We start from the raw sequence: 23,500 nt of genomic DNA, 5'->3' as shown, positions 1-23,500 counted from the left end.
ATATGCAACATAAATGTTTTTCATAGATCTAGAGAATGAATGTGTGTGTGTGTGTGTGTGTGTGTGTGTGTGTGTGTGTGTTTACTGGAAAAGTAGACTCCAGGCTATACTTCCAGCCCTAGTTTATTTTTTATTTTGAAACAGAGTTTCACTAAGTTGCTGAGAGCCTCACTAAATTGCTGAGGCTGACTTCAAACCTGTGATCCTCCTGTCTCAGCCTTCCAAGTTCTGGGAGTGCAGGTGTGTATCACCATGCCCAGCTAGAAAATGAATTATTTTATTTTATTTTATGTATTTATTTATTTTTGGTGGTACTGAGGTTCCTGGAAGCCCTTCTACCTCCAAGCTACACTCCCAGACCTATTTTATTTTTGGAAACAGGGTCTCTTAAGCCAGCGCGGTTGGCTTCAAACCTGCGCGATCCTCCTGTCTCCGCCTCCCAAGCGCGGGGATTACAAGAGCGCGCCACCACACCCAGCGAAAATGAATTTTTGAAGACTGAGTTTGGGACTAAGCTAATATTAACAACAACAACAACAACAACAACCTTCAGACATTGTAGGTATACAAATTATTTTCAAAAACATATTTTTACATATTATTACACATCATCATCTACGAGGTAAATAAGTATAAAATCTGAATAACTTTTGATGTATTTAAAGACAAAGATGCCCTTGCTGACTTTGGAGGGCAAATGAGGATTCACTTTGATCCAATTCTTAGTCTTATCCCATTCCCCTTAAAATTGATGGCTGGGCAATCCATAAACAGGATCTAGTTAAACTGTCCCCACCCATCCATCCGCCATCCATCCATCCAATTCCTCAGTATTTACTCTGTATGAGGCACTGTGCTGGGTAATGGAGACCTCAAGATCAGTGAAACATGATTCTCACCCATCAATAAGCTCACAGAACAATAGAAGAAACAGTTAACTACAGTACAATATGACGTCCTGTAACATAGACATGAGCAAAAGCGTTATGGTAGCCCCTAACTATCAAGAAGAATGAAAGGTGTCAGAGACAGAAGGTCGTAGCTGAGGTGCAACTTGAAACAATGTGGGAAGCATCCCCAAAGGAATAAAGCTTCAGCTCCTAAAGGACAGCAAATTTTGTTCCTATTTTAGGATGAGGAAAATTAAATTCTAGAATGATTATACCTAGTAGGGCCTCGTAACAAGGCAAAACCCAGTATAACTTGGAACACTGGACTGCCAGTTGTCACACTTCCAGCAACTAAAAACGATCCCTGTGAGCAGTCAGTACTAACACAAAAATCAACTCTAAACATTTACCTCATTCCATGCAATGAACTTATCAGGGATGTTCTCCTCTAAGAAGGTCCTTAGACTTGAAACATTGTGGAAGGGACTTAAAAAGGCAAATGCTTCTGACAAGTGGAATAAAATCTGACTTTATGTGACTGAATCACATATTGACTAATTTTGAAAACAGTCAAGTTCTTAAGAGGGAAAGGATAAAAGTTGTTTCCTCTGTGGAAATGTGGTACCTAAGAGAAGAATGGTTCTAAATTATCAGACTAGGGTATTAGTTTAAACATTTTTCTTAATTTTTTACACTGTTACCCTGAGACTAAACTACTATTTAAATGTCTTTTTTGAAAACTGGAAAAGCACATCAACAATGATTTACACTAAAACAAGTATCTCCTACATAAATGTTGAATCTCTGAACTACCAACTTAATGATGTGTTCCTTTAGATGTGAAGACTCCTGTGGTCTCTGCACAACACTGACAGACAGCCCTGCTGCTGACAACTTATGAAGAAAAAAATACTAGCCAAGCCGGGCGTGGTGGCGCACGCTTGTAATCCCCGCGCTTGGGAGGCTGAGACGGGAGGATCACACAGGTTCGAAGCCAGCCTCAGCTACTTAGTGAGGCTCTCAGCAACTTAAGTGAGATCCTGTTTCTAAAAAAATATAAAATGGGTCTGGGAGTATATCCCAGAGGTAGAAAGCCTCTGGGTTCCACCTCCAGTACCACCAAAAAAAAAAAAAAAAAAATACTAGCCAAGTGCGGTGGCTGTGGTGCCTGCAATCCCAGTAATTGAGTGGCTGAGATAGGAGGATCACAGGTTCAAGGCAAGTGCACAATAACTTAGTGAGACCTTGTTTCAGAATAAAAGATAACTAGGACTATATCTCAGAGGTAGAATGCCCCTGAGTTCAGTCCTCAGTACCGCACTCAAAATATAAAAAAATGCTGGACATGGTGGTGTATGCTTGCAATCCCAGTAGTTGGAAAGCTGAATAGGAGGACCACAGATTCAAGACAAGCACTCAGAAAGCACTTGCCTTAGTGAGAACTTGTTTCAAAATAAAAAAAATAATAAAATAAAATAGGACTGGAAGTATAACTTGGAGGTAGAAATGCCCTTGGACTGAATCCTCAGTACCACCAAAAAAAGAAAAAAAAAAATACTAAAGATGTGCAAAGCGTGAGGGAGAGCTGTTCTTCTAAACACAGTTCAATAAAAAGGGCATGAAGGCACAAGATGGGAACTTAAAATCCAATTGCAACAATTACTCATGCAATTGGCCCTTTTCTGTTTGGCACTGTGAAAATCTCCTGAGTACCAAAGTGTATGCTTTTACAAAAGAGAACTCCTGCATCAGTGCATGAGATAGCTGCTGCTTCCCTGGGCCTTTCAGGAAATGATCCCCAGTCTTTGCAAACTCCATTAGGTTTTCTACATTAAAATAAAGCAACAGAGATCAAGGCTTGAGTAATTCAGAATTGCAGTGATGAGTGGTACTAGTTCCAAGTGATGATCTGCTCCAAATAACGGATCAAAGGCATCATCACATGGAAACAGTTAATTTCACAGTGATGACATACGCAGGTAGATGATCTGAGGCACAAGCTGTGACAGGTCATAAGAAAGTGAAAGTAGAAACAGATCCAAAATCCACATCGCATGATTTCTGGTCCGTATTCAGTCAGAGTGGAGCTGCTTCACATCTGTGTATTAAACACATTTCAGATCTTTCTCAAGAGTTGCTCTGGGGGCTGCATGATAAGGAAAACCAAATGTTTGGCTTGGTAAAAGGTGCTCAAGGTATAGGTGCCAGGCTCACGGTAAGGCTCTCACCACAGGATATCTGAGATCGGCTGCCATAAAGAGGACTCCGGTCCCACTGTGAGTACTACAGTTCAGTTTTCAACATTTTGGGAATAATCTGATCGTAGCCTTTCCTTCTTGTTACATTATAGGACAGGAATTTAGAGTATTCTGTTAAGAGGTTTCTCCAGTAACAGGTGATGTCATCCATCTGCAAGTGGTTGATAATAAACTGGCTTCCCCTAGAGGAAAGATTGACAAGAATATTTTAAAGCACAGAATTTAATAATCATTATAGCCTACCTATGAATAGGCTTCCTTGTGCCAAGCCCTGTTCAGAGTACGTTATGTGAATTAACTCATTTGACCCTGAGAACCGACCCTGAAGCTTTTATATCCATATACAAGCATTTAGCAATAGAATTTAACCTTTAAAACAAACAAACAAACAAACAAACACAATGCCTGGCATGGTACTTGGGAGGCTGAGAGAGGAGGATTGATGATTCCAGGCAAGACTCAGCAATTTAGCAAGGCCCTCAGCAACTTAGTGAGACACTGTTTCAAAATAATAAAGAAAATAGGGTTGCAGGTATAGCTCAGAGGTAGAATGCCCCTGGGTTCAATCCCTAGTAACACACACACACACACACACACACACACACACACACACACACATTAATTGCCAATGATCATTTTTTAAAAGTACTTGTTTAATTACCCCAAAGATTCCAGTCTATTTCCATAAATCTTGGGACATATGTGAGTTGTGTATGTATTTTCCCCAGGACAGCTTTAATTCTGAATAATCTCCATATGATGAGGATGAAGTACAGAGATTATCAAGGTAACAATATTCAAATCACTTCAAGTAAGGCAAAATGGGGATAAAGTAACAAAAGGGAAAATGAGCAGAACTTACCTTTGAGCAATTTCCTGAGCTACCTCATCATTTGCTTTTACAAACTGCAACAGTTCCCTAAAATGAAAAGAATTATTGGACTCCAAAATGTAGACAAAGATCATCAGTATTAAGTTAGAAAAACTATAGCTTGATCTCTAAATAGGTGGGCTATTTCTTTAGAGCAAAGATATCAGGGTCCTTACATGAAAAACATAATAACAAAAGAAGCCCACTTTAAGTTAAAGGCAGCCTATTATAGATTTGGGACATATCTGAGAGAAAAACAAAGAAAAAGCAATGTTCAATGATGTGCCTAAAAAAAAGGAGTGAAAAAAATATCAACCTGTCTCTTGCTCTAACCTGCACAAGAGGGAACTGGGCTCATATTTCTGGCCTTTCTCCATACGGCTACCTATCTCTCAGCTTCACAAGAGAAACTTGCCTAAGCTTCCCTTTATGAGATCAAATATCCCTATCTTTAGCATTAGAGAGAATAGAGCTTTTTCATTTGATCCTGTCTGAATGTTACGAATTGGAACTAGCATTAAAGCACTGTTTCAAATTAAATCCCAGGTATAGCCTTTTTGGATAATAATGCAACCCTGTGGCTGGAAGTGGGTGGCACAGGTTTGTGATCCCAGTACTTGGGAGGCTGAGACAGGAGGATCACAGTTTTGCAGCCAGCTGCAATTTAGTGAGACTCTGTTTCAAAATAAAAGAATAAAATTGGCTGGACATATAGCTCGGAGGTAGAATCTCCCTGGGTTCCATCCCCAGAACTAAACACACACACACACACACACACACACACACACACACACACACACACGTAACACTATATAACATGTGCAAACCAAATGAGAGGGGGAAAAACCCCTTCACTGGAAGAAAAATAAAATCAAGAGTAAAAGCACTGTAATCCCAGTGAAACAGGAAGGAGGTTTGGAGGAAAGGAAACTTGGAGGCTGAAACAGGAAGGTCATAAATTCAAGGCCAGACTTGGAAACTTTAGTGAGACCCTAACTAAAAATTAAAAAGGAAGCCGGGCATGGTGTACATGCTTGTGATCCCAGCATTTGGGAGGCTGTGACAGGAGGATCATGGTTCGCAGACAGCCTCAGTACCACAAAAAAAAAAAAAAAAAAGAAAGAAAGAAAAAAAAGAGGGGCGGTAGCTGGGGATGTAGCTCAGTAATAGAGCACTCCTGGGTTCAATCCCCAGTACCACAAAAACAAACGACAAACAGAAAAAAAGAATAAATGTATTAAAAGGCTGGATTCAGCCAGGCATGGTGGCCCATGGTTGTAATCCCAGTGCTTGGGAAGCTGAGACAGGAGGATTGCAGGTTCAAAGCAGCCTCCCCTACTTAGTGAGACCCTTTTTCACAATAAAGAATAAAAAAATGTGGCTGAGGACATAGCTCAAAAGTAGAATGCCCCTGGGTTCCATCCCCTGTACCACAAAAAAATAGATAAATTGGGGGGGGGGGGACTGGGGCTGGGCATGGTGGCACACCCTTGTAATCCCTGCACTTGGGAGGCAGAGACAGGAGGATCGCGCAGGTTTGAAGCCAGCCACGCTGGCTTAGGAGACCCTGTTTCCAAATAAAAATATAAAAAAATAGGTCTGGGAGTGTAGCCCGGAGGTAGAAGGGCTTCCAGGAACCCCAGTACCACCCAAAATTAAATAAATAAATAAATAAATAAATAAATAAATAAATAAATAGATAGACTGGGGGTGTTGCTCAGAGATAGAATGCCTCTGGATTCAATCTCTATTAATACACACACACACACACACACACACACACACACACACACACAGGCTGGGATTCAGAGTCAGATTACTCTTAACTGGGGACAGCTACTTACTGGACATTGGAGAGATCTGTTTTGACTGGAATATAGTGAACCCATGGCTTCAGTTGCGAATAGAAAAATTCTAGCCACTCATCCCCAACATGGAAAACAAGTGAACCACAAAGGAAGAGGTGTTTGAACCGGAAGCTTGCAGCTACGCCTCGAAAATTAAACAGATACCTAGGAAATTAAAGAGAGAGGAAGAGAGAGAGAGAGCATAAAATATTTGATATTCTGTTCTTGCTGCCACAAGTAAGACCTTTCTTTTTTTTCTCTCCTTCCATCACCCCCTTTTATGATACTCTCCTTTTCCCTTTTCATTTTCAGTTTTGAAGACACAGTATGATCTCTGTAGGGTTTCCATAAACTCCTTGCTTTTCCGTGGCTGAGACTACAGGTTGCTCTGGGAATATCAGGATAAGGAAAAAGGGAGGATACGTGCTCCAGACAGGGTCAGCAGCTGGGTGCTGGGTTAAAAGGATAAAAGGCTCAGAAGGAAATGAGAGCCTATTGTAGATTTGAGTCATATCTGAGAAAACACTGAAATGTTCCACCAAAAAATAAGAGTGGGAAAAAAATATTTCACAGGCTTATCTGTTGAGACCCAATGTCTCTAACTAGTTCCTGGCCCCCAAAGCCTTACTCTCCCTCTAGCATACCTCGTCTGGCCAAAGGCACCACTGTTCCTTGGATAGCACCCTTTTCTCCTAAAGTCTAATCTAATCAGTCTTCAAAGAAATGCTCCTTGGGAAACAGGTACTGTAGAAAGGACATTTTCTTCTCAGCATCTCACACACACATACCCATGTCTCTGCCCAGAGTTGCTCATACACTGTATGTATAATTAATATTCCTACTTCTGAATCCCTCAATTACCTTCCTCCAACCCTGGGCTTCCTGTTCAACTAATTCTTCACCCTGGCATTTTCTTTATTTATTTAGAGATTTACTTATTTGCTTCTTTATTTTTTCAGTGCTGCAGATGGAACCTGGGCCTCATTGCATGTTAAGCATGTTCTACCATGGAGCCACATCCCCAGCCTCTCATTATATTTATTAACCTGGTAAACAATCTAATTTCCACTATTGAGTGGGCGGGGAGAGAAGTAATCCCATTAATTAAATTAATGGCAGGTTTTCTGGAAGCAGGGACCAGGTTTCTCTCCTCGCTACATTCCCCCACAACTCAGGCCAGTGCACAGAAGGCCTCAGTAAAAGCCAGGTAAATCAATTAGGGCGTGGTGGTGCACGCTTATAATTCCAGTACTTGGGAGTCTGAGAAAGGAGGATCACAGGTTCACAGCCAGCCTCAGCTACTTAGTGAGGCCCTCTGCAACCAGGTGAAACCCTGTTTCAAAATAAAGAATAAAAAAATAGGGCTGGGGGTATAGCTTGAGGTAGAATGCCCTGAGGTTCAATCTTCAGTGATGCAAAAAAAAGAAAAAAAAGTCAGGTAAACCAAAGCTGTACACTAGTATTAAAGTTCTCACCCAAAGTGAAGCTATTTCAAAAGCAATATGGAGATCAAGAGTCAGAAATTTTAGAGGTCTTACTTGTATTTGCAGTGATCCACAAGATGGACATCCTTAGCAGCTGGCTTTCCCAAGGTATCCTTTGTGTTAAAAGAAATTATTACTATTAGTAATAATGTTAATGTGCAATCATTATGCAGCAAGTATTGTTAAACATTCCCTCAAAATAACTTCATGTATGCCTCCTAATAAACATGCTCAGAAAACATTATTATACTCATTATATAGATGAGGAAGCTAAGGGTTTGAGAAGTGAGAGGCTTCTTCAGGGTCATCTGACCCTAACTAGAAGTGCTACACAAAAGGCCAAAAGTGCCAGGCGTGGTGGCGCACACGTGTAATCCCCGTGCTTGGGAGGCAGAGACAGGAGGATCGCGCAGGTTCGAAGTCAGCAGCACTGGCTTAAAACCAAAAGTTCTAGTTGGTGGGCTTAGGGTTACTGTTGAGTGTGGAAAGTATTTAAAAATAAACATTGAAAGCTGGGCGCAGTGGCACACGCCTGTAATCCCAGTGCTTGCTTAAGAGGCTGAGACAGATGGATTTCGGGTTTGCAACCACCCTCAACAAACCTGTGAGGGCCTCCCCAACTTAATAGTGACACTGTTTCAAAATAAAAACTAAAATAGGGCTAGGGATATAGCTCAGAAGTTGAATGCCTCTCTGTTCAATCCCTAGTAGCAAATATTAAAATCTTTGTCAGCCTAGCCCACGCCCATAATCCCAGCTACTCGGAAAAAGAGGTGAGAGGACCACAAATTTAAGGCCAGTCTGGGCAAGTTGGAGACACTCTATTTCAATTTTTTTTTTTGCAGTAATGGAGATGGAACCCAGGGGCATTCTGCCTCCAAGCTATACCCCCAGCCCTGTTTTATTTTTATTCGGAAACAGTCTCAGTAAGTTGCTGAGGGCCTCACTAAGTTTCTGAGGCTAGCCTTGAACCTGTGATCCTCCTATCTCAGCCTCCCAGGTATTGGGATCCTCTGGTCTCAGCCTCCCAAATGCTGGATTACAAGCATGTACCACCATGCCTGGCTAAGATAAATATTTTGACATGTGAAAATTCCATAAGTGAAGTTTGATTAGGCTGCAGTCATAATCAGTTGTTTACCTATTGCCTATGGATGCTGAGACCCTGCTACAGCACAGATAATAACTATGATAGAGACCATGTAACGCATAGAGCCCCAAAACTGACTATATAGATTTTTACAGAAAAAAATTCCTGACCTCTGTTTAAACCGTCAAAGTAGTATAATACACTAGTCATACCGGGTGCGGTAGTGCATTCTTGTAATCCCAGTACTTGGGAGGTGAGAGGAGAATCCCAGGTTCAAGACTAGCCTCAGTAACCTCGCAAGACTCTGAGCAACCTAGCAAGACCCTGTTTCATAACAAAAAATAAAAAGGACTAGGGGGGTGTAGCTTGGAGGTAGACTGTCCCTAGGTTCAATACAGTAACACACACACAAATAATAACAATAGTAATAATAATAATAACAGACTAGTCATAATATGGCCAGAAAAACAAGGTCAGGTTGTTTGTTTGTTTGTTTGGTTGGTTGGTTGGTTTGTTTGTTTTGTGGTACTGGGGATGGAAGCCTTCTACCTCTGGGCTACACTCCCAGACTTATTACATACTTTTTATTTGGAAACAGGGTCTCTTAAGCCAGCAAGAGTGGCTTTGAACCTGTGCGATCCTCCTGTCTCTTTCCTCCCAAGCGCAGGGATTACAAGCGTGCGCCACTACGCCTGGCACAAGGTCAGCTTTAAAGGAAGAATTCACAGCTATGCAAATATGGCTCATGGAACTTTCTTTACATTCATCTCAACACTGAGCAGAAACCTAATTTCACATTCTACTCAGGTGGCAATGTCCTTTGGGTGAGAACAGTCACTACTGTAGTTGTATTCAGATGACGGATGATTACTTTCATAGATTTCCAGGCCTGGTTTTTGGTGTACTCTGCATCAACAAGCTTTGGATTCTTCCGAGAGAGAAGAATGAGAGGATCCCGTTCTGGACTTGTCCTATAAAAGAAACACAGGACATAAAACATGTGGCTTGAGCTATAAAATTTCTCTAATCTCTGAAAGGTGAGCAATAGTAGCACCTTTGCAATGGCTACTGCACAGGACATTCACTGGTTTCTGTGACAGCAGAGGAGAGGCATCCTGTACCGCAGCACTGCAGCATCTACGTGGTCCAGGCTGTTCCCCACTTTTCCCTTCAGGATGGGGAGTATTTGGCCTTTGTTTGTTTGCATCTGGCCTTTAAGGATATGTTGTTCAGGTCACTCCACCTGTATTCCAGGGAATGGCTTCTGTTTTGGGAAGGTTCATGTCACAATCACTAGTACTCATCGCTGGATGACTAGGTAGTCACCACTCACCAAAATCGCTACATGACCTTGGTTGGGTATGCTCCATAAAGTCCAGTAGAAAGAGCAAAACAAACACAAAAGACTAAAGAGCTCAAAAACCTGAAACTATATTGGAAAAAAAAATTCTAGTTATGGTCCAAGTAGCAGAGGGTGGTGATGTATAAGATGTCATGGATCCCATGAGAATCTGAAACATGTACATATCCCCATATAATTTCAAAAAGGTCCTAAAATTCTTGAAGCCTAGATATAGGGCTGTGATCTCAATAGAATTAGAGAAGTTGGTAAGGAGCAGCAAGTGGTGTGTTGTAGCCAGCTATAGACTGCAGTCACTGCCAAAGCAAAGAGGAGCAGAGAGAGAAGGCAGGATCTCTGATAAACAGCATAAAAACTACAGGACGCTCTGCCCTGTGTGGGCTTTTCCCTTCGTCTGCTGCACAGGACCTTCCTGTGGGTCTGCGCTCCAGGTTCTGTTCTCAGCGCTGGGGATGTGGAGCTGCATAGCACAGAAAGGGCCCTTCCACTCCCTGTTCTACTTCTCTCTTCTCTCCACGTCCTCTCCATCTCTATGAATGGCAGTCTGTGCTGGTAAGCACTATTTGGCAGCCACAGGGTCTGATTCCAAAGGCACTCGGAAGACCTGGTGATGATTCTTGCTTTCCATCAACCAACAGAGAGTGACAGAGGCAGGGTGACAAGCTGCTGCTAGGAAACCATAAAGAAGAAGACATCCATCTGTTCTGTTCATCACTGTGTAGTCAGTGCCCAACAACCAAGGCGCTCTACAAGTAGCTGTTGAATGACTACTGGATGAACTTTACTTCTCTGAAATTCAGTGTAACTAAGAGTGAACTGGGCAAATAATTCTCTAGTCTAAGATTCTGTTACTCGACGTTTTCTTCTCAGTTATTTTAGTTTTCCCTTTGAGCCACAGAGTCTGTCATACCCTCAGGCTAACTTCTATATTATACATTACTCTGAAGAATCTTTAAGAGGTTAGAAAATAAAATCACCTTGATCCTCGGAAATATGCTGTGGAATTTTTCTTTTTCCATGGCCATTGTGCTGCTGACCTAAAAATACAGGTGTTGGTTAGTTTTAAGGCTTTCCCTTCAACTATATGAGAATGTGTTTTAACCTTTTTTAGTGTGTGTGGCACTTGGGATGGAATCAAAGGGACCTTCTACCTCCGGGATATACTCCCAGACCTACATATATATATATATTTTTTTTTTTTTCTTTTTTTAATTTGGAAACAGAGTGTCACTAAGTTGCTGAAAGCCTCACTAAGTAACTGAGGCTGGCTTTGAACCTGCACAATCCTCCTGTCTTAGCCTCCCAAGTGCTGGGGTCACAAGCGTGTGCCACCACACCTGGCTATTTTAACCATTCTTAATATTAGTTCAGAGCTTTATATTTTTAAATAAATCTGATCATGGTTACTCAAAAGAACAAGCCCCACAAGACACACATTCATTATATCAAATCCAAAAGCGAGCCAGGTGTGGTGGTGCGCACATGTACTCCCAGCACTTGGCAGGCTGAGACCTGAGGATCCCAGGTTTGAGGCCAGACTCAGCAATACAGCAAAACTCTGAGCAACTTAACAAGGCAATATAGCTGGTCCAAAAGAGCCCAGGTTACAATCTTTTTCTAACATACTGAGTTAGTATGTCAATATGTTAGTATAGTATAGTTAGTATAAGACAGTATAGTGTAGGTAGTATAATTAGTATGTTAGTATAGTATGTTATTGGTTATCAAAAGTACTCATAAGCAGGGCGTGGTGGCGCACGCTTGTACTCCCAGCATTTGGGAGGCTGAGTCTGGAGGATCGTGGTTTGTGGACACCCTCAGCTACTCAGTGAGGCCCTCTGCAACTTAGGGAGACCCGGTTTCAAAATAAAGAATAAAAAATAGGGCAGGGGGTATAGCTTGGATGTCAAATGCCCCTGGGTTCCATCCCCAGACCCGCAAAAAAAAAAAAAAAAAAAAGTACTCATATAGCAAGGGACTGAGACAGTAATGATCACATTTGAGGACAGCCTCAGCAACTTAGGGAGACCCTGTTTCAAAATAAAAACTTAGCTTGGCATGGTAGTGCATGCCTGTAATCCCAGTACTTGGGGGGCTGAAATGGAGGATCACAGGCAGATTCAAGACCATCCTGAACAACTTAGAGAGACCTGTTTAAAAATAAAAGGCTGCCCGGCATGGTGGCATGCTTGTAACCCCAGAATTTGGGAGTAGGAGACAGGAGGATCCCAGGTTCAAGCCAGTCTCAGCACCTTAGTAAGACTGTTTACAATTTAGTAAGACATTGTTTCAAAATAAAGAATAACAGTGAACTCATTCAAACTACCCTCCATGCCACTCCTGAGTGGCATGGGGCTGTAACTGTCTTCTGTAATTCTATCTTTTAATAAACTCCTTTAAATCTTAAAAAAAAAGAAGAATAAAAAATAGATCTGGGGGTGTAGCTTGGATGTAGACTGCCCCTGGGTTTAATCCCCAGTTCTGAAAAAAAAAAAAAAAAAAAAAGCTGAGAATGTGCCTCAGAGGTAAAGCACCAACTCTGGGTTCAATCTCCAGTACCATAAGAACAAACAAAAACAACTCATGTTGTTTTATGATTTTGAATTAGTAAATATTCATGGTGTGTGAAAAAGCATGATACACATTATATTCTTAATATGCAAAATGGGATGCTGTTTATGTATTTGCAGGAACTAAACGGTCCAGCTGCTTGTGACTGGATGGTTTTGTTCTTTGCTTCTTGTGTTTTTCTGCTTCTTGTGATGCACACATTAACTTCTAAAATGTTAAGGTTATTTAAAAAATATTTAACTGGGTAAAGAATCCTGAGCTAACCAGACCATTTAAATCCTGAAATTGAGCCAGGCGTGGTGGCGTACACTTGTAATCCCAGCATTTGGGAGACTGAGACAGGAGAATCCTGGTTCATGGACAGCCTCAGCTACTACTTAGTGAGGCCCTTTGCAACACAGTGAGACCCTGTTTCCAAATAAAGAATAAAAAATAGGGCTAGGGGTGCAGCTCGGAGGTAGAATGCCCCTCGGTTCTATCCCCGGTACTGCAAATAAATAAATAAATAAATCCTGAAATTGTGTCAGGAAGGAGTCAACTGGTCAAGGCATGCTTCAGTCATGAATAGAGAGAGTCTGCAATAAGCCTGCACCTGAGATACCTATGGGATCACTATGCCCCACATTCCTGCCTAAATAACCTAGCTCTAAATTATTAGTATATTTATATTCTTCTAAGTAATTTCCTACCCTCTAATACCCACCACAATATAGTCATTCATTTTCTCTTAAAAAAAAAAAAGAATTCACTCTTTGTGTATGTATGTGTGATGCTGGGTATTGAACCTAGAGGCATTTTACCTCCATTTATACCCTATTTTATTTTTTATTTAGAAACAATGTCTACATTGCTGAGAGCCTAAGTTCCTGAGGCTGGTTATGAACCTGTGATCCTCCTGTCTCAGCCTTCCAAGTATTTGGACTACACAGGCATGTGTCACCATGCCTGGCTAATTCACTCTTTTTTTTTTTTTTTTTTTTTTTTGGTGGTACTGGGGTAGAACCCAGAGGCTTTCTACCTCTGGGCTATACTCCCAGACCTTTTTGTATATTTTATTTGGAAACAGGGTCTCACTAAGTTGCTGAAAGCCTCACTAAGTAGCTGAGGCTGGCTTCGAACCCATGCGATCCTCCTGTCTCAGCCTCCCAAGTACTAGGATTACTAGCGTGCGCTACCACGCCCGGCTTGGCTAATTCACTCTTAAAGAATCTTTAAAGTAAATATCAAGTGGGGTGTGGTGGCACACGCTTGTAATCCCAGGACTTGGGAGCCTGAGACAGGAGGATCACAGATTCATGGCCAGCCTCAGCTACTTAGGGAGGTCCTCTGCAACTTAGTGAGACCCTGTTTAAAAATAAAGAATAGTCAGGCATGGTGGCTCATGCTTATAACCCCAGCACTTTGGGAGGCTGAGAAAGGAGGATCACACGGGTTCAAAGCCAGCCTCAGCTACTTAGTGAGGCTCTCAGCAACTTAGTGAGACCCTGTTTCCAAATAAAGTGTAAAATGGGTCTGGAAAGATAGCCTGGAGGTAGAAAAGCCCCTGGGTTCCACCCAGTACTACAAAAAAAAAAAAAAAGGAATAAAAAAAAAATTTAAATAGGGCTAGAGGGGGCGAGTGTGGTGGCGCACACTTGTAATCTTAGCATTCGGGAGGCTGAGACTAGAGGATTGTGGCTCGCAGACAGCCTCAACTACTTAGTGAGGCCCTCTGCAACTCAGTGAGACCCAGTTTCAAAATAAAGGATTAAATATACGGCAAGGGGTGTAGCTCGGAGGTCGAATGCCCCTGAGTTCCATCCCCAGACCCGCAAAAAAAAAAAAAAAAAAAAGGCTGGAGGTATAGCTCAGAGGTAGAATGCCCAAGTTTAATCCCTAGTGCCATAAGATAAATAAATAAATAAATAAATAAATAAATAAATAAATAAATGATGCTGGGGTTATACCTAGAAGGTAGAATGTCCCTGGGTTCAATCCCTAATACCACAAAACAAGACAGTCCTATAATCCCTCCCACAGAAGCACTGCTGACACTTCAAAATAGATTCTTTTGTCCTTTTTAAGGACATTTAATTACTTGTATATACATATAAAATTGCCTATATAAAAAGTTTTATTTTTAACTAAAAAGTCATTTTTAAATAAATAATTATATTCTACTGCTTTTTTCAAGAAGAAAACATTGAAACTTCTTTAAAGGACCTACTTTACCAGGTCTTCTCTGAAGAGGTCCCACCGTCCAAGACCTGAAGGATAAATTGGCCAAACAGCAGGTCCTCCTTCCCAAAATGTCCAAGCAGGATACATGATATCATGATACTCTGATGTCTTCAACAGAAACAGAAAGGCCATTGTAAATATGTCTTAAAACAGAGAAAGAAAAAAAACTGCATTTATGACACAGGATACGGACAAAGGCCTTGCTTTCATGTCAACTTGCCAAAGATATATTTTCCCTAGTCTACAAGGTCCACACTGTAGACATTAAAAGGTAAAAGTGAGCTTGTCGTGTTAACGGACACCTGTAATCTCAGTACTTGGGAGGCTGAGAAAGGAGGATCGCAGATTCAAAGCCAGCCTTTGCAATTTTGCAAGGCTCTTGGCAATCTAGTAATACCCTGTTTCCAAATAAATACAAAATTGAGCTGAGGTGGAGCTAGGAGGTAGAATGCCTCTGAGCTCAATCCCCAATAAAACACACACACACACACACACACACACACACACACACACACACACAGATAAAAGTGACCATAGGTTAAAATTCAGACTTACTGAATTCCAGAATTTAGACTTATATTAAAGGTCAACTTTTTCTAATTCCCTAAAATTCTGTTTTTTCTAGAGAATATACACTGTTAAGGCTTTTAGTTGAAGGAAATAATATATGCAATTCCGAGTAATCACAGAGTTCTCTCATAGTTTAACCGCTATTACCCTTAGAGGGTTCACTGCCTTATCAGGTCTTGGTTATTTCCCAGGGGGTCTTTTGAGAGCAAAACCCAAGAAATACAGTGCAATGGTGAAATCTGACACACTAAAATCTCTCCCTTGGAAACTAGGAATCACTCATTTAATTTAAAAAATAAACAGGAGGGAAATATATATGAAAGGAAAGTTAGTATACTGGTTATAGTTTATTATCCACAGAAACAACAGGTAAATAATAGACAGAGTCCTTGCTGACTTACATGGGAGCCTCTGTCTGTTCTTCTGGGAGAATTTCACGACAAACAATGGGACCAAGCACTTTTGAGAAATGGTGCTAACCCATAGGTAATGCAATGCAAATGTGGCCTCAGCCCACTCACAACACGGGGGATAAAGAGTCTAGAGAGAAAGTAAACTGTGATAAAGAACAAGTGGGAATAAAGGGTCTTCTGCTTTGGAAAAAAACAAATCAGAGATGGTGTCCTGTGCCCAAAATTCATATGGTTTTCCTAAATCAACTCTTCCCTGCAGAGTATCTTCAATCTACTTTCTTTTAGTCTTTCCATCCCTTCCCCCAACTGTTTTCATACCTGGTCTCTCAGAAGCCAAGGCCCATCCCTACCAATACACTGCTTGCATGGACCTGAACCCTGACAAGATGGTCACTGCCCCAAGTTCTCACACCCACAGAGGTGTCCTGGCTGCTCCTGCCTGCCATAGCGAGAGCCTCTCTTTTTTTTTCAGTAAAGGGAACTAAACCCAGGGCTTTATATATCCTTGGCAAGCACTCCACCACTAAGCTTTATCTCCAGTACTACAAATACATATTTTTAATGTATTTCTTAACTACAAGCCAATCAGCTTTCTTGGACTCTTCTTCACAGGTTCCTTAGCCTCTTCCCCCCTAGCCTCCATCCCTGGCTACACAGACACATAAGCGATCCTACTCCCGTTACTGATGGGTCCTCAACTCTATCTCTTCAGTCTTAATGCTCAACAGCACCGTGAAATAATAGGAACACAGACCCATTCCCAGGCCTCAGGACTCAACTTTGCCTTTACCCCGCAGACTTGGCCATATGACAATAATCTTTTGCTCATTCCCTGGAAAACCACCCCTCATTCTCCCATGGCAGCTCTTTTTGTACTTACCTTACTGAAGGAGAAGACTGGGATGGCAGGCTCCATCCATTTAGGAACCTGAGGATAATCTCGTACATTGATCACCATCTCCATGTCAGGGAGGCTTCTGATAACTTCTAAAATGAAGTGCTCAACACCACTACACCTGTCAGTGAGAAAACCACAAAGTCACCAGAGTAGTGCCTGCAGGTTCTAGGATAAGGAAGGGTCCCAATTGCACTTTTTTTTTTTTTTTTTTTTTTTTTTTTTTAGTATTGGGAATTGAACCCAAGGACATTTTACCTACAAGCTACACTTTCAGTCTTTTTTTTTTTTTTTTTTTTTTCCTGTACTGGGGAAGGAACCCAGGGGCATTCTACCTTCAAACTATACCCCCAGCCCTGTTTTTTATTCTTTATTTTGAAACAGAGCCTCACTGAGTTGCAAAGGGCCTCACTAAGTAGCTGAGGCTATTATCGAACCGTGATCCTCCTGTCTCAGCCTCCCAAATGCTGGGATTACAAGTGTGTGCCACCACACCTGGCTTTTATTTTTTATTTTGAAACAGGGTCTCACTAAGTTGTAGGGGGCCTCACTAAGTAGCTGAGGCTGGCCTGGAACCTGAGATCCTCCTGGTACTGGGATTACAAGCATGCGCCACCACGCCTGGCTCCAATCATGCTTTAAAGTGAAACAAACCAGTATTTGTCTCAGAGAATCAGCCTACTAGTCAGGCGTGGTGGTGCACACTTGTAATTCCAGCATTCGGGAGGCTGAGACAGAAGGATCAAGGTTCATGGCCAGCCTCAGCTACTTAGTGAGGCCCTCTGCAACTGAGTGAGACCCTGTTTCAAAATAAAGAATAAAAAATAGGGCTGGGGGTATAGCTCAGAGGTAGAATGCCCCTAGGTTCTATCCCTAGTATCGCAAAATGGGGGGGGGGGGGAGTGAGAGAGAATCAGCCTATTGCAAAGTCTCCTGAAATCAATGCTTCTAAAAAAGATTTCTCGCCAGGCATGGTGGTGCATGCTTAAATCCCAGCATTTGAGAGGCTGAGACAGGAGGATCGAGGTTTGAGGACAGCCTCAGCTACTTAGTGAGATTCTTCGCAACTCAGTGAGACCCTGTTTCAAAATAAAGAATATAAAATAGGGTTGGGGCATAGCTCAGAGGTAGAATGGCCCTGGGTTCCATCCCTAGTGCCACAAATAAATAAGTAAATAAAAAATAATAAAAAGGATTTCTCTACTTCTTTATATTGTGCAAGTTGTCATACCAGCTGCTCTGGTTTGTAACACTTAATAAAATTTTCTAGAGCCGGGTGTGCTGGGGCACACTTGTAATCCTAGCATATGGGAGGAGGCTGAGACAGGAGGATCATGGTTCGAGGACAGCCTCAGCTACTTAGTGAGGCCCTTTGCAACTCAGTGAAACCCTGTTTCAAAATAAAGAATAATTACCTGAGCTTTGGAGGTTTTGTTGAGAAAGTTACTGCCTGTGCCAATATGTTGTAGTGTTGAACCTATACTCTCCTCTACTAACTTCACAGTCTCAGGTCTAATTTCTAAGTCTTTGATCCATCTTGAGTTGATTCCTGTGTTTGGTGAGATATAGGGGTTTAGATTCATCTTTTTACAAATGGTTAGCCAGTTCTCCCAGCACCACTTGTTGAAAAGGCTGTCTTTTCTCCAGCGTATGTGTTTGGCCCCTTTGTCAAAGATTAATTGACTAAAGATGTGTGGGTTTGTTTCTGTATTTTCTATTCTAATCCACTGGTCAGTATATCTGTTATTGTGTCAGTACCATGCTGTTTTTACTACTATTGCTCTATAGTATAGTTTGAAGTCTGGGATTGTAATGCCTCCTGCATGTTTCTTTTGTTGAGAATTGCTTTGGCTATTCTGGGTCTTTTCTTTCTCCATATGAAGTTCATGATTGATTTTTCTAGGTCTCTGAAGAATGTCACTGGTATTTTAATGGGAATTGCATTGAACCTATAGATCAGTTTTGGCAGAATGGCCATTTTGATGATATTTATTCTGCCTATCCATGAGCACGGGAGATCTTTCCATCTTCCAAGGTCTTCTTCAATTTCTTTCTTTAATGTTTTATAGTTTTTGTTGTAGAGGTCTTTTACATCTTGGGTTAGGTTTATTCCTAGGTATTTTATTGGTTTTGAGGTTATAGTGAATGGAATTGGTTTTTTGTTTGTTTGTTTGTTTGTTTCTTTCATTGTGGATTCGTTGTTGGCATAAAGAAAAGCCACTGATTTCTTTGGTTATCTTTCCAAAGGGGTTGAATTCAGTGAAATACAGCAACATATGCATACCTATGTTCATAGCAGCACAATTTGTAATAGCCAAAATATGGAACCAACCCAGATCACCATCAACAGATGAATGGATAGCAAAACTCTGGGAAATACACACAATGGAATTCTATTCAGCCATAAAGAAGAACAAAATTATATCATTTGCAAGAAGATGGAAAGCCCTGGAGAACATTATGTTAAGTGAGATCAGCCAAGCACAGAAGGAGAAGGTACATATGTTTCCTCTAATATGCCCAAACTAGGAAACACAAAGGATACCAGTGGGACTCCAGATAATGGAGGGGAAATATCAGCAAAGCTTGAATGGAAAGATAGGAGAGGAGGAAGGCTGATCTTGATTAATGAGGGTCTACATCTGAACATGTGTAAAATTATGAACATGACATGGTTAACCTGGTCAACCATTGGTGGGAGAGGGGAAGGGAAAATGGGGGTGGGGGGGAGAGGGCACCAAATATAGTTTAAATGTATACTATTCATGTTCAATAAAAAAATTGTTAAAAATAAAAAACTTATAAAATAAAATAAAAATAATAAGATTAAAAAATAAATAAAATTAAGAATAAAAAATAGGGCTGGGGTGTAGCTCAGAGGTTCCCTCCCCAGTATTGCAAAAGAAAAGAAAATTTCCAAATAAAACATTGTAACTTTGAAGGGAATAAGATTTCTACTCCCACCATTTCATCTCTATTCAGTCCCAGTTTTTTTGTTGTTGTTATTTTCCTTATATGGAATAATTTAATTAATAGGCAAGATACAAATACTGATAGACACTAGAAGAGTTAATTTTCTTTCCTTTTCTGTGGTGCTAGGAATTCAACCTAGTGGCATTCTGCCTCTGAGCTACTCCCCCAGCCCTATTTTACTCATTTCTCAGTATTGGACAGGGCCTACTAAGTTGCTGAGACTGGCCATGAACCGAGTTAATCTCCTAATCACACTCTGTGGGTGCTGCTTCTCATGCAGACACTGCTGCAGTTTGGATCTGGAGTGCCCCCAAAGGCTCATGTGTTAAGGGCTTGGCCTTCAGCTTGGCACTATAGGGCGGTGGTGGAAAACTTTAACAAGTGGGGCATAACTTTAGCACATTGTAGGTGAGTTCTTGAAGATTTGGGATAGCATACCTGTCTCTTGCGTGCCTCCTCCCTCCCTCTCTCTCTCTCCCTCCCTCTCTCTTATTGTTTTCTGGGGACCATGAGCTGAGCATCTCCCTCTAACTAGTAGACTCCCATCACGGTGTACGCTCACCACAGGCCCAGAAGCAAAAGGGCCACGAAATCAAGGACTGAAACCTCTGAAACTGTGAGCCAAGATAAGCCTTTCCCCCTATTCAGTTAATTATCTCAGGTATTTGGAAACAGCTAACACAGATACCATTTCTATTTCTGTCATAAAAGTCTTGTAGTTAATAAAGTCTTATAGTTAGGAAAGACAGAAACCTTTCATTACCTTCAAACTAAATATAGAACTCTATTAAAATTAGTTTTGCAAGCCGACTATGGTGGCACACACCTATAATCCCTGTACTTGGGAGACTAAGACAAGAGGATAGCCAGTTTAAGGATAGCCTCAGCAACTTAGTGAGGCTCTCAGCACATTAGTGAGACCCTGTCTCCAAATAAAAAATAAAATAGGGCTAGAGGTATAGCCAGAAGGTAGAAGGCCCCTGGGTTCTATACCCAGTACCACAAAAAATAAAAAGTAAATTAATAAAAAACAAGCTAAGCATGGTGATGCACACTTGTAATTCTAGTATTTGGGAGGCTGAGACAGGAAGACAACCTCAGCAACTTTAGGGAGGCAATCTGCCACTTAGTGAGACCCAATTTTTTTTTCCAAAATAGGACTGGATATGTAGCTCAAAGGAAGGAAGAGGAGGAGGAAGAGGAGGAAGAGGAGGAGGGGGAGGGGGAGGAGGAGGAGGAAGAGGAGGAGGAGGAGGACAACACATCTACTTCATAACACTTACCTTGAAGGGAACATGCAGTCACTTTCTCGGTATAGTCTGTTCTTAATGATCTGATAGTGGGTCCCTACCTTCCGTCTGACTACCTCCGCCATCATCTTCCTGGAGATACCTCCTCGAAAAGGCGTCAGATCCTCTTCTATGACACTGGAAGGAATAAGAATCGTCATGGAGAGTGGACCAAGAGGGTGGTACCATTCCATCTACTTCCGAAGTGCACTTACATTCAGTGCAGAGAACACAACAAGCTGGGCAGAGTAGAGGGCAGGGGCTGGGGTGCAGCCTGCCTAGCAGGTGTGAGACCCTGGATCCAGTCACCAGCCAGACACACACACACACACACACACACACACACACACACACACACACACGTAGAGAGCAGGATAAGCAACTCTCCCCAGAAAGACCATGGGGAATCAAAAACTTCAAGCACAACAAAACCCAAAAAAGTATAAGAGCATGTAAAGGCAGTGTCTTTTCCTCCCTTCCTCTGGGTGCCCCTTCCTTGTCTGATCCATTTAGTCCTTCTTACTATTCATGCCACACCATGTCCTCCCAGCCGCTGTTCTCCTACCCTTTGTAGGACTTTGTAGGATGCAGACATCCCTTTGACTGGAATCCCCCAGAAATTATGGCTCATGCAGCATTGTATAACACTGCCAGCCCACACATCCTGTGGGAGCCCAACATCATTACCAAGAAAATAAACTATTTTGTATCTCTTTAAAGTTCAATACATAGTTTTAAAAAGTATCATAAGCATTACATACATTTTGGGGTGTTTTTTTTTTTTTTTTGGTGATACTGGGGATTGAACCCAGAGGTATTCTATTTCTAAGCTATACCCCAGCCCCCTATTTTATTTTTATTTTTATAACAGGGTCGTACTAAATTGTAGAGGGCTGGCAGTGAACCTGCGATCCTCCTGCCTCAGCCAGTGTGTACCACCAAGCCCAGCTCAGGTAAATTTTTGAGGAGTCAGAACTATCAGGAGGTGGAGCTAAAGGACTCTGCTATTTATTTTATTTTACTTTATTTTATTTTATTTTTGCGAATCTAAGACCCAAAGAAGTGTCTATGTTCAATGTAGTTATCACCCTACCATACTAAATTCCAGCCTTAACCTTACAGTGCGTGTGTGTGTGTGTGTGTATGTGTGTGTATGTGTGTTACTAGAGATTGAACCCAGAGGCATTCTACCTATTAGCTACATCTCCAGCCCTATTTTATTTTATTTTTTAATTTTGAAACAGAATCTCACTAAGTTACAGAGGGCCTAAATTGCTGAGGCTGTCCTCAAACCTCAACTCTCCTGTCTCAGCTGCCAAAGTACTGAGATTACAGGCACTGAGATTACAGGCAGATTATACCCCCCAGCTCCTAATTTTCGTACTTTAAACATAGGAACAACAGGAAATTAATGATTAGATTCATTAGTATGTCCATTCATCAACAGCATTTACTGAGTGTACTCACTGAAGTCCTGAACAGTGAATAAAACATAGACCCAGAACTCTGGGAGCTTTCAATGGGGGGGGGGGGGGACAAATAGGCACACATGCTAAATGCCACAGGGTCCTGGGGTAATGTTGAGACCACCATTTGCATTCCTTAGCGTTAAGAGAACCACCTCAGGCATCCTTTCTGCTCTTAAGTCTTGCCGGGCTCTCTAACCACCACCACCAAGGTCTCTCAGGGATCTGAAGGAATAGCCTTGTGACAAGAATTTGGCTCTCAAAGACACATCAAAGAACTCACCCACGGTAGCAGCTGCAGTTTTGACTTGAACATGGTTCATAGTTTTCCAAAGACCTGTTAATTTGGTCAATGAATATTTTCCATTTTGAACCTTCAAAAAGTGAAACAAATGAGTTAGCAAAATATCCCCAAGCATTTTCATTTGCTAGCAGGAAGCAGGACCAATATACGGTCCAAACTTCCAGAAATCCCCTTCCTCTCACAGTTGCGGAAACAAAACAAAGATTCTTTTTGTCAAATCTGTCCGGGAAATTGGAAAATCCAGTTTAAAGCTCCGCCCTTAGAAGGTTATGGAAACTTGAACTGAGACATGGATTCTCACTTCCTAATCAAATTAAGTCCCATAAAGAAGAAGATTAATAGATTAAAAGCCATCCTCCCTTACACACACACACACACACACACACACACACACACACACACACTCTCTCCCCGCCTGCTCCCTGTGTGTTCTAGGGGTACAGAAGAGCCCCGCGACGACCCCTCCTGCGGGCCAGGGCATTTCCCTCTCCCCCCCATCACTCCCGATGGCGGAGGATGGCTCACTCCCAGGGTCCTGGGCAGCAGCAGCACCTGAGGACACCCAGCCCTCCCCAGGCGCCGTCCGGCTGCCCGGCCCAGCGCGGCGCCGCAGCATCCTCCAGGACGGCCAGCCCCCAGCCCCGGCAGGCGCGCCCTGCTGCAGCCCACCTGCCTCCTTCTGGCGGCCCGGCGCGGGCGGCAGGAGCAGCAGCAGCAGCCAGAGCCGAAGCGCACCGCTCGCCCTCCGCTCCATGGCCGGCCGACTGCTGCAGCGGACTCCCCGCAGCGCGCGGGTGGAAGCGCGGCCCGCACGATCAAGGAGGCCGGCCCAGGTGGGCGGCGCCCCGCACAAACATGGCGGTGGCCCAGCGTGGGAAGGCACCGCCCCGCACAAACATGGCCGCCGCGCCGCCTCCTCTCCCCTCCCCTCCCCTCCCCTCCTCTCCTCTCCTCCCCTCTCCCCTCACCCCGTCCCCCACAGTAGTTTGTGGAGTTTGT

The 23,500-nt window shown here is 42.4% G+C and overlaps 1 protein-coding gene across 1 annotated transcript; it reads right to left on the bottom strand.

The window, feature by feature from the left end:
• Positions 1 to 3,173: 3,173 nt before the first annotated feature.
• Positions 3,174 to 23,255, bottom strand: POGLUT1 (protein O-glucosyltransferase 1; the record flags this gene model as incomplete). The annotated part of the gene is made up of 11 exons (XM_080695895.1): positions 3,174 to 3,330; positions 4,011 to 4,067; positions 5,864 to 6,031; positions 7,405 to 7,463; positions 9,312 to 9,411; positions 10,778 to 10,837; positions 14,578 to 14,699; positions 16,455 to 16,590; positions 20,726 to 20,869; positions 22,481 to 22,571; positions 23,171 to 23,255. The coding sequence occupies 11 exons, from the start codon at positions 23,253 to 23,255 to the stop codon at positions 3,174 to 3,176; spliced, it is 1,179 nt and encodes a 392-aa protein (XP_080552021.1).
• Positions 23,256 to 23,500: the final 245 nt, after the last annotated feature.

Source organism: Muscardinus avellanarius (genome assembly GCF_963383645.1).
Source record: "Muscardinus avellanarius genome assembly, chromosome: 5".
NCBI classification, from domain to species: domain Eukaryota; kingdom Metazoa; phylum Chordata; class Mammalia; order Rodentia; family Gliridae; genus Muscardinus; species Muscardinus avellanarius.
The sequence above is the reverse complement of the archived record's forward strand: the minus strand, read 5'-3'. Positions and strand labels throughout refer to the sequence as shown.